Source organism: Zootoca vivipara, chromosome 2, assembly GCF_963506605.1.
Source record: "Zootoca vivipara chromosome 2, rZooViv1.1, whole genome shotgun sequence".
Classification (NCBI taxonomy): domain Eukaryota; kingdom Metazoa; phylum Chordata; class Lepidosauria; order Squamata; family Lacertidae; genus Zootoca; species Zootoca vivipara.
Genome location: NC_083277.1, coordinates 88,853,134 through 88,865,297, shown reverse-complemented (window position 1 = coordinate 88,865,297; position 12,164 = coordinate 88,853,134). Strand labels below are relative to the sequence as shown.

Here is a 12,164-nt window from a genome sequence, read left to right as displayed (position 1 = left end):
ATCTGAATAGGACCAAAGTTGGATACAACCTTGTATAGATCACTACCGGTATATCCTGAGAAAGGGGGCTTTTCAAAAGTCTGCTTCCATGCTGTCCCGTCTCTGTAGCACTGTCATCCTTCACTCACTCTTAACAGAGAACCCAGTTCCTCAAATACCTGTGGTTTTGGTACTGTCCTCCCCATGCTGTTGTTTTGAGAACTGATTTGTGGTTGCTATGCAATTGAAGCATCAGCCTGTCCAGTGTAGGCTGGCCAAGTGCTGCTGATACATCTGACATTGGCAGCGAAGCTGGTGCCTTTCTATATCATTGAAGCTGCCATCTTCTGGTTGTCTTGCCATCGTATCTTCTGCAAAGGGGTTCCTGCCATAGCTTAGTGGTAGAACATCTGCCTAGTTCAATCCCCGGCATCTCCAGGTAGGACTGAGAGGTAACACCATGTGAAATCCCAGATAAAACCAGCAGCCTATGTAGATTATATTGAGATTGACCAATTGCCTGACTTTGAAGAAGGCATCTTCCCTTGTCGCTATATTACTTTGAAACAATGGGAATTGAGCTGTAGGGTGATTTTTAAGCAAGCAAGCAAGGAAACCAAGTAACTAGAACCAACCACTGCAATTTCTGCTAACACATAAAACCAATCTTCTATTTCACAATATCAGTTTCATATAGTTTGAAACACACATGTGGATACAGAAACACGTTTTAGACCTCCTAATACTAAAAAAAATAAAATAAAAATGTCTCTGCTATGTGCTAAGGGCTCAGAAATCCTAACAGGTCTGAGAATGGTTTGTAGTGGTTAGGCAAGAAAGATACTTGGAGACCCCCTTTTCCTCTTTTTAGCAACACTCCACCATAGCTGCCAAGTTATCCCTTTTTTACAGGGATTTTCCCTTATGCTGAATAGGCTTCCTGGCGAGAAAAGCGAAAACTTGGCAGCTATGCACTCCACAGTTTATTACATACAGAACATAAGAGCAGGTGAGATAAATTCAGCTCAAAGGAGGGCAGTGTAGCAATCATGATGTCGCATTCCTTTCCCCTTCCCCTTGATAGTCATTACAATGGCATGTGAATGAGGAAAACAATGCAGAGTCCTAATTCAGTTTGACTGACACCAGGAGCCACCTGCCCCCCCCCCCCCCCCGAGAAGATCTGTCTACAACCATCTTCGAAATGCCAACAGCAGCAACGACAAGTTCACTTCTGCTGCAAAGACTTATTAGCATGGGATAATTTGGTTCTCCTGAAGCACAGTGAAACAATCTATGAGTGGTTTGCAAATGCTGCCTTAAGCCTCGGATCAGAGCTAAGCAGGCAATGGATTATATCTCTTCCCAGGTAAATCTCACACATTAATGAGTGAGCAGCGCTTGCACCATCATGACAACCGTCCATAGCTGCCAAGTTTTCCCTTTTCTCGCGAGGAAGCCTATTCAGCATAAGGGAAAATCCCTTTAAAAAAGGGATAACTTGGCAGCTATGCAACCGTCGTGCCCAATGGTAATCAGGATCCAAGCATGTACAGGAAGGAAAAGGGTGTTGAGGAAGCAGAATGACATAGCCAAGGCAAAATGATGATGATGCTATAGCAAGAGGGATGAGGGAAATTAAAAGGCCAGTCTATGACCATTGGACAAATTCATGGCTATCTATCCCAAAGCTGTTGGGTGGCTATACTGGTGAAAGTGCTTCAACTACTGATATTTTATTGCTAATTGGTGCTTTATTTTTTGGCTCTGCTGCCTGTAACAAATGTTAGAAAACCACAAAATAAACCATAAAATACTTCTTCTAGTCCAGATTTGTTAGCAAACTATTTCCCATATTTAAACTAGCTCTTCCTCCCACCAGTTTAAGCCCATCATCTTATCACATCTCAGCTACCCACTCAGAATGCAGTTAACTCTATTTGGCTTTAAAAGGTATGTATATATTTGAAAAGATCAGCCATATTTCCTGGCTACTCCATCCTCTGCTGCTGATGCCCGGTGCTTTGAAATTTACTTTCTGTTTAGCTTTCCTTCCCCTGCCACAAATTATAACACTTGTACAATAATAATCAGTACTTTTCCTAAGAACTAAATTCTTGTGACACGTCAATAGTCATAAGCCAGTGCTAACACTCCCTCTTACAGATTTCTTCAGGCTGCTCTATAAATTAATGGCTGTGCTGAAGTTTAAATCCCCCCGCTCACATATAGTACTACTCTAGTTCTCTAATTAATGTACCCTAACAAATTCAAAGGTAAGTTAAAATGAAAAGGCCTTAAGCACTGAAGACCAACAGACCAGATCAAAATGAGTGAATAGAAGACCTGTGCAGATGAGAACCTAGGAACTGAGCAGAGCAAAGAAAGAGTCAGGGCTCATCGAGGAAACTCCAATTTTAGGGATGGTCTTGCCATGGGGCTCTTTTTGGACTCAGGTGGGCAATAAAGGAAATACCAAGTTGCACTTTAACAGGGTTTATTTACTATATAAAATACAAAGCACGAAGCATAAGTTACCACTCTCCTTCACACCACACTGTATTAATACTGAAGCACATAAACTGATAATTTAGATTATGATTTGGCAGTGTCGGCAATGTCGTTTTCCCATAAAAATAGCTCAAAAACTGCATTTTTAAAAAGCGATTTTGCCCAAAAAGCTCAACAACTTTTCTGTCCGGATTTTCACTTTTTGAAATATGGCAGCCCTAGATTATGAAGATGTGTTAATAATATGACTGAAGTGAGGTAACGTGGATGCAACCAAGAGACTGGCTCAACAGTTTGTTGTGCTAATCCACAAATCAACCAATTTCTTAGCCGAACCAACTGACTTTGCCAAAGAGCTCTTAGTGCAGTGAAGAGACACAGAGTCCAAGCCTGCCCTTCCTTTCAGAGCAAGCTGGGGCTGGATTCAGAAAGATGATGGAGACGCTATACAAGCCCCTGTCAACAACCCTCGCAGAAGCTCCCCACACTTGCCACGAACTGCTCCCTTGCAGCTTTTTAACATGTGCCCAAAGTTCCACTTCATTTCTACAAACGTGTGAAATATTAAATGTAGCTAAGAGACATACAATTTCAAATATTTGTGCAGATGGGTATATTGTTGAACATTTCTAAAAAGTACAACTGTAGGGTTTTTCAAAACTATCCTGGTGTTCCGAAGGGTTTTCTGAATTGCCTTCAGATCTTGTGTTGTATATTACCCACTGTTTGCTATACCATGCTCAAAGAAAATAATTATTTAAATTGGCTGCATATCTGCGTGTAGAGACTTGCAATACCACACATTCCGCAATATTTGAAAATTATTATTTTGCATTAGTCAATAATATAGTATAAACTTGATGCTTTGTTTTTTTAAAAAAAGCACCATTCTTATATCGGTCACTGTTATGTCGTGCCATGTGTATCCTCACACCAGTATCATATTTGAACTTGATCATTATTGATCAGTCCACAAATAAGTTTTATGGAAAAGTGCACTACTGTATTGTGAAAATTTGAGCTCTGCACTCTGAGAGGCTCCAAAGCTTAAGCTTAATAATTAAAAGAAGGCAGTATAAGGAAAGATTCCACCTTCTAGTAAAGGGTCCATCTGAGAATGATTCTGTCAACAATAAATGCTCCTTGAAGGAGAGCAAGGGGAGCAAGTGATTTGGCCCCGGCATCTGCAGCCCTTACCTGTGTTCAGCTCCTTTTTCTTTCATCTTCATGAAGCAGCTTCTCCCACTCCCAGTCCTAAAAAGTTTTCATTTTCAAAGCAGTCCGCTCATCTTTCCCCCTTTAGTTTGCCACAGTCATCCCAAGTCGAAAGAGAAATTAGCAGAGAGCCCTAAACAAGTTGGACAGCTGTTTATTATCATCAGGACAGCATGTCTTAAAGGTGTCACTTATGATACCCGAGTAGTAGATCAGCTGTCAATAAATCCTCCAACCCAAACAAATTCACAGCTCCCTTTTGGAATTAAATCTCAATGCCAATTCTCCCGCTGGCACCTTCCCCAGAAGGATTTAACCCTTTCTTACACAAACCCCAGACCTGTTTTTTATTCCCAAGCTTTTGCAAAGAATATTGGATCCCCTCCCCTCCCTACTCAGAGATCTGCTTGGGGAAAGGCTAAGGATGTTTCAAGGAGTAAGTATATACAGTAAGTAGCCCTTTCAGTCAGGAAGAAACAGTCCTGATGTACGATGCATGGCTTGCTGTCTCTTGGGCTAGCAACCAGCTTTGGTTTTTGAAGTGCTGCTTCTTTAAAAAGAGAGAGAGAGAGAGAGAGAGAGAGAGAGAGAGAGAGAGAGAGAGAGAGAGAGAGAGAGAGAGGATCCCGGCTAGCTCGCCTGCTGCAGTAGCAGTTCAACAATGTTGAGCGTCACAGGGAGCAGCATAAATAGCAGGCATAAGTGAATGCAAGGATTGGGAGGGCACACATTTCAAACATACTTAGTGAGGTTTCTCGCTCTCGCTCTCTTTCACACAGTCATCCCAGATGCTCTGATCACTGGGTTTTGCACCGTTTCCTTGTGTCTAGGAAGATCCTGTGGAGACATTTTCACCAAGCCACCCATTATTTATTTACTCCACTCAAGAAAGAAGAAACTTCATCAACTGGAATTTCACATAAGTCAGGTTTGGATCTGGAATTTCCATTTTTAGATGGAGTTTATTTATCTTTCTGGGGAAACTCCTTGAAATGTGTGTGCTGGTCACCTGAGATGAAAGATGTAGCTGAAGGTCAGGAAGGATAGTTCTTATTTCTTAATGCCTCCAAGGGCTGCATTATGCCTTGGCAGTTGATATCAAAATGCAAACATTGTATGTATATGTTTGTTTGTGCCTGTGCCTCATTTTTGACATGCTGATGCTCTTACACTGCAATTTGTGTCTTTTCTTCTTCTTACCCTCAACTCAGGAGGATCTTTTGTGTTTTCTCATTGTTAGGAAGGTGTGTTATCGTCTGGGTCTTATTAGCCTATTTCCAAACTGAGCACACATCAAGATATACTTTAGAAGTAGCATCATTGTGCCACTTCTAAACTAGGGCTGGTATTTGGGGCAAATTAGAAGTGTTATTATTATATGTGATACTGGATTGAATGTGCAGCTTTTTCATTCATTCATTCATTCATTCATTCATGTGTGTGTGTGCTTGTGTGCGTGTGTGTGTGTGCATGGAAGAGGAATTTGACTCCAATGGGATATTTCACCATCAAAACAAATACAGAAGGATTTTCCTCAGTACTGCAGCAGGGGGAGGAAACAGTTACATCCCCCCTTCCATACCTACTATGATACTGATAATAGCTCCCCAGCCAATGCTATTTGCATTTTGTCAAAGCTGCAAGTCGAATGCAAAGTGGGGCTACATTACAGGTAAAAGGCATAGGACTAGGCTGCCTTAATCCTTGGAGTAGTACTATATGTATCAAAGCAAATGGACTATCTCAGTCTTTTTGTCTATGAATGCATTGATCTAATTTGCCTGAAGTGCCTCACTAACCTGTTCTTTGATGAAGACTGAACTGCTTGTGTTAAGGATAGAGGAACTTTAGAAGTGTGCGATCCTCAAGAGAGGCAAACAAGATAATTTAAATCTCTGCCTCCACATCTGTTAAGAAGCAAGCCTCAGTTTAAAATGCTACCCTTTTACTGAGTCTGGACAAAAATGCCCCCTGCTATGTCACATTGCTTTGTAACGTAAGGAATTGTGCTGGGCGCTGGGCGACAGATCTGTGCTCAAGCCAGGCTGGTGACACTTTCAACACCTGCTGTCTCCAGTTTCCTTCATGGCAAAAGCCTGAAAGTACTTTGTTATCATTTGTTCCTCGGAAATATTAATGAAATATATTAATGGTCCCCCCCCCTCTCCAAATCAGTAGAGAGTGTGTGGAGGAGCAAATGTGTCTTGGAGGTCTGTCAAAACTTCATGCATGATTCTATATTTTTGTGACCCGTTTTCAGCCTTCTCAGGAAACACTATTAAGAAATGCAAAAACAAACATTGGGCAGTACAGACCATGGGGGGGAAATCACTTATTATTGCCTACATTTATGTGAACTGGGAGTTGGAATCAAACAATGTCTGGAGAGCCACAGGTTCTCCACCCCGACGTACAAGATCATGGGGAAAAACATGGTTTGGACTGGTGATGTGTTCTCTCTGTGCTAAATTGCTGCGATCGCAGTGGCTCCCCCAAAAAATGTCTCTCTGCTGGTAATTCCTATGTGAAAGGGCTCAGTAAATATGCTTTCAGAAATCCACAATGCACAGCAGCCTCTTTCCCCTTCCTGCTCATTGCCTGTTTGCACTGGCTGAGCATCTCCTACATCGAATACCCCACCACCCTTAAACATGCTCACATTTCATAGGTTGGTAGGATTGGGCACCAAATAGCCCATCTCTTCTGAAAAGAAGCAAGGTGCAAAGAGCTTCTCTTTGTGAGTAGCGGGGGCTGGTATAGGTGCCTTTCCCTGCTGCCTATAGATAGGGGGCAGGTGATGAGGGAGGGCGTGCCCATGACATTTTTTATTTTCCTGCTCTTTCAGGTGTGACAGCCATTAATGCTGCCCCACGGCAGCCATCTGATGTTGCATCCTGCCTCACATGGCATCCATTTTTGTGTTATGCCATGTCCTGCAACATTCATTTTGTGAGTCCACCTTTGTTGTTGTTTAGTCGTTTAGTCGTGTCCGACTCTTCGTGACCCCATGGACCAGAGCATGCCAGGCACTCCTGTCTTCCACTACCTCCCGCAGCTTGGTCAAACTCATGTTCGTAGCTTCGAGAACACTGTCCAACCACCTCGTCCTCTGTCGTCCCCTTCTCCTAGTGCCCTCAATCTTTCCCAACATCAGGGTCTTTTCCAGGGAGTCTTCTCTTCTCATGAGGTGGCCACCTTACACCATCTCAAAATTCCAAGTGTGCCCATGGAAGACCCCTGCTGTTCGGGGTGAACATGGAAATCACTTTTGCTGGACAAGATTACTGGTATATTCTAGTCTAGCATCCTGCTCCCCACTATGCTAAACCCGATGGCCACATGGCAATGGCCCTCCCCTGTTGTTGTTCTTCTGAGCAGCCCATCTGATTCTGGAGGCTGACAATACTTCTTTTCTAGCGTTTGTTACTCTGACACCCTTCTGAAACCATCACCCAACTTTATGGCAGTAGCCAGTCCCACAAATTAACTTCGCACAGCCTGCAACAAATTGGTGAAATTCTTTGCCACAAGGTGAGATGAAGGACTCTTGCTGAGAGGGCTTTAAGAGGAGACTGTGGAGGTTGAGTTGTAAGAAACTGGCAGTAAGAACCCCAGTTGCACACCTCTGCCAGTGCGCCATTACCAGCCAAAGCATCAAAAACTCTTGACTGGATTCCAATGTCTCCTATTTTTTTAAAAAGATAGAAGACAAATCAGTACACATAGGTTTTGAAAATGTGCCTGTCTGGTGGTTCAACATGAGAATGTTGTGCCAAGCAGTACCACTGGGTAACAGCATGCCCACGATCGCCACCTCATCCCAAACTGATGACAAGCCTGGAAGTCAGCCTGGGCTCCTTGAAAAACAGAGGCTGAGTCATGTGGCCATTTCTTTAGCCACATAGAAATACAATTCATTATTGGTGATTCATTTTTGAAGAGTGTGAACAGTTTACCAAAAGCTGTTGGGGTTCAATTTAGTAAAATGTATTATTTGCCTATAGCAGGCATAGGCAACCTTGGCTCTCCAGATGTTTTGGAACTACAACTCCCATGATCCCTGACCACTGGCCCTGTTAGCTAGGGATCATGGGAGTTGTAGTTCCAAAACATCTGGAGAGCCAAGGTTGCCTATGCCTGGCCTTTGGAGCCAGGGTGGTTGCTTTATGTTTGGTTTGGTTTGGTTTGGGTTTTTTTTTGCAAGAGTTGCATTCATCCTTGGCCAACACTCTGGAGTCTGAATGCCAGCAGTAGGTATGACTATCTCACATTCTTGCATGTGTACATGTATACCCGTTCGACAAAAGACACACACACACACACACACACACACACACACGTGTGTTCTCCCTCCTCAGCTGATCTGTGCAGATTAACAGAAGAAAGGGTTATCACCCATCTCATCAAATGACTGGCCTGATGAGTGCTGGGCTAAGCAGGAAAATAATAATAATGCTGGGGTGAGTGGAGAGGGTTAAATCTCTCTGCCTAGCACAGTACTCTAATGGAGATGCAAATCATTCCCTACTAGCTCATCAGATCAGTCATTTGTTTCTGGGGAGGAGACAATCAGCCCCCTCATTTCAGCTAATAGGGACACAAATCCCCCCTCCCTGCTTATTACATTATTAGTAGTAGTAGCATTACTATTATTATTAAAATTTGTATACCACTCTTCACCCAAAGATCACAACATATCACTGCAATTGATGAGGGTCTGATGAGCAGAGAGTAGGCGTTTTTTATCTCCAGGAAAGCACAGTGAGCCATGTTTATTATGTTTCCCCTCTTGCTATCACCATAAAAGTTGTTTGGGTCTTGGAGGACCAGAAACATTTGCCCAGGGGGAGCCACCCCTGCTATAGAGCACCTTTGGCACCTTGGACAATGCTCATTTCTGTAATCTGCTGGTGGCACCTAAGGCATCTAAGGTATCTAAGGTAGGAAATATCTTGTTCTACGAATGCAGAGAGTTGGACTAGCTGTTCAGAAAATCAGAATGAGAAGGGGACAAATTCCTAACTAGCTAACAAAACTCAGGCTGCCTGCCAGTTTGCAACCCTGTCGCTTATCCAAACTCACAGTCTAGACTGAAGTTGAAACGTCCACCTTTGCAGCCCTCCCGTTCTGTGATTCTCCTTACCTTAACACTGTTTCTTCGTGTTCTTTCTCTAGAATAAACCACTTGGTGTAAACTTCGGGGAAGCTGCCTCTGCTTCGGCACAAGCAATAACAGCTGAAAAATGAAGCCTGTTCTGCCCTCCTTATTGTGCCCAGAATGCCCAGCTGAGATGAACTCACTTTGCACTGCTCATGGGCTGCTGAGTTAGATCATTTAAGAGGATGGAGGGCACAGTCTCCTCAACAGCGAGGGTGGGCACAGATAAGGGCAACCTACTCAGAAGCAACCCCAACATTTCCTACAATACAACCTGGGACGGGGCCTCCACAGAGGACTTCATAGCCACCTGCACCATCGGGACTATCCTCTCCATCATGTGTGTTATTGGAGTGACAGGCAACATCTACACCTTGGTGGTAATGTGCCACTATCTGAGATACTCTGCCTCTATGTACATCTACATCATCAACCTTGCCCTAGCAGACCTACTCTACCTTCTCACCATCCCTTTCATTGTCGGGACATATTTCACCCGGGGATGGTACTTTGGAGAAGCTGGGTGCCGGATCCTTTTCAGCTTGGATTTCCTCACCATGCACACCAGTATTTTCACCTTGATGGTGATGAGCACAGAGAGATACCTGGCAGTGCTGAAGCCCCTGGACACCGTGAAAAGGTCCAAGAGCTACCGGAAAGCCATTGCCATCATCATCTGGGTTGTGTCTCTGCTCCTCACCCTCCCAATGCTCATCATGATCCAGCTGGTAAGAGAGGACAAGAACATCTGCCTCCCTACCTGGAGCAAAATGTCCTACAAGATCTACATCACCATCCTCTTCTGTACCAGCATTGTGGGTCCCGGGGTTGTCATTGGGTACCTTTACATCCGGCTGGCAAGGACTTACTGGGTGTCCCAAACGACTTCTTTGAAAGAGACCAAGAGGCTGCCCAACCAAAAAGTGCTGTACTTGATCTTCACTATCGTGCTGGTCTTCTGGACCTGCTTCCTGCCTTTCTGGATATGGCACCTCCTCTCCCAATACATCGACCCCCTCCCAGTGTCTCAAAACGCCACCAGGAACATCAACTACCTGACCACGTGCCTGACTTACAGCAACAGCTGCATCAACCCTTTCCTCTACACCTTGCTGACCAAAAACTACAAAGAGTACTTGAGGAACAGGCAGCGATCCTTTAACAGCAGCAGCGGCTACTTCCAGAGGAGAAGCAGGTTCCAGAGGATCTCTGGGAGATCGTGGTCCACAAGCAGCCAGCACTACACGGAGACCTTTGTGCTCCCTCCCATTCCTGGGGGGAACAGCAGTCCCTGAAAGGGGGAGGGAATATCCCCCAAGCACTGGCTATCCTCATGGGAGCCTGGACTGAGAGGCTGCTGTGTTGTCAAATGGCAAAAGCAGAGATGCAAGGTGGCATTCAACTAAAATTTTCCATCAACACAAGGATCACTGCTTGCACAGTAGGTCTTTCCCTCTCCTCCCCCAGAGGCTTGGTGGGACCCCTAGGACAGATTTAGGGGGTGTGCATGGGGGGGGAGGGAAAACACTCGCAAAAATCCTTGTGCTGACAGAAGATTCACTTAGTGCTCCGTTGGATGCAACACAAAGTATCAAATGGGTGTCATAGAATAGACATGTCCTGACATAGAGTATGATCTTCTATCAGGGGTGCCAAAATATTGGAGGGGCCCAGGTAAGCCCTGCCCCTCACAATCAATCACAAGACACATTTGAATGGCAATGCCCATCAACTTGGGGGAGGGGCTCAAATATTTTTTGGGAGGAGCCAATGGGACCTTAGCCCCTAGGAGTTGCCTCTTATGTCTCCTAGAGTTCCCAATCCGCTGCTTTTTAGATGTAACTTTGGGTGAACTTTCTCAATCACAAAAACATGTAATGCATCCCAACTATCCCATGACGTGTCAACTTAAATTATTGAACCAATGTTTGTCAAAAGGTTTATTTTATTTTATTACTGTTGTTTTGAAGTATATCACCCAAGCAGTCGTTTGGGAAAATAAGTGAAATCAATAAAGAACTGAGACTACAGTTTGTGATCATGTGTGTCTTGTTGTGGCTGAGAACCAACAGAGCAGTTGAGTTTGGGGGAAATGGTAGGGGTCTTTTATTGAATACATTGAGGCTAGTTTCGTGTCTGGGTGCATGATACTTCTCTTAGTCTGTTTAGCTGCCCTGCTACTACCTCACCCAGACACCCAAGGAGGTTCCTCGGTTTCCATAGCTAGGCACACAAGGACAGCAGCTTGCTGAAGCTAGGCAAGTTTAAGTCTCGTCAATGCCTGGATGGGAAATTGCTGAAAAACCACACATACACTGCCTTGAATTCCACGATGGAAGAAAGGCAGGAAAGAAGTGCAAGTAAATAAATAGCTGGCTGGCACAGTTTGATGCACACTCTTCCTCATTAAAGCCTTTTTCAATCTACCACATCTCTCTTATCATATCAAATCTAACATGGCATGATGGCATTATGACTTGGAGCTACCCAGGGTCAAGCCAAAACATGCCAAACAAATGCAGTTTTTGTTGAGGCAAGGGAAACAATTCAGGTGCAGCTTTGCTAGCAAATTTGCAAAGCTAAGCAGGGTTGGGTATGGTTTCAAACTGGATGGGGAACTACGTGCATTGCAGTGGGTTGGATTAGATGACCCTTGGGGTACCTTCCAACTCTACAATTCTGTGATTTTATGATATGCTTGATATAGATGATAAGTAGTGTTTATTGGTCAGAACAGATAGAGTTACACCAGATCATTCCTCTCTGTATCTCAAGATCGGCTGGGTAGAAGTTGTCAGCACTAAGTATCCATGTAAACATGGCTAATCAGTCACACAAAGCCATATTTGAAGTTAAAGAATGGCAGAAACCTGGTAAAATAATTTTCTGGCCTGAAGCTACAGCTGTCAATCACAAACTAAACTGCTGCCGCTGCTGCTTCCCCCCCCCCCCTGCACTCCTGGTATTTCTTTTTTATGGGCTAGCTCAGGGGGGTGGAGAATGTATGAACTGAGAATGGTTTCTTCGCCATAACTCACTTTAAAGAACTGAAAATATGAACTGCAGCCCCAGTGGGTGAAATGTTCACTGCACAGTCACTGGAGCCTGACAAAAGAGATGCCTGCCTCCTTGTCTGCGGAGATGAATAGCTTGGATAAAGGCCTTGCAAAATAATGATTGCACCTTATCAGTTGGTTATTTCTGGTAAAACGTATCTACTTTCAAACAACTAAGACTGTGCCTTTACATTCTCATGCTTTCCCCCAGAATACAAAAGGCAGGAATGTCAGCATGTCACCTC

The 12,164-nt window shown here is 44.1% G+C and overlaps 1 protein-coding gene across 1 annotated transcript; it reads left to right on the top strand.

Moving 5' to 3' along the window:
* The first annotated feature begins 4,420 nt into the window (after positions 1–4,420).
* UTS2R (urotensin 2 receptor) lies at positions 4,421–10,881 on the top strand. The gene is made up of 2 exons (XM_035107962.2): positions 4,421–4,633; positions 8,881–10,881. The coding sequence occupies exon 2, from the start codon at positions 9,049–9,051 to the stop codon at positions 10,156–10,158; it is 1,110 nt and encodes a 369-aa protein (XP_034963853.1). The 5' UTR covers positions 4,421–4,633; positions 8,881–9,048; the 3' UTR covers positions 10,159–10,881.
* The last annotated feature ends 1,283 nt before the right edge of the window (positions 10,882–12,164 follow it).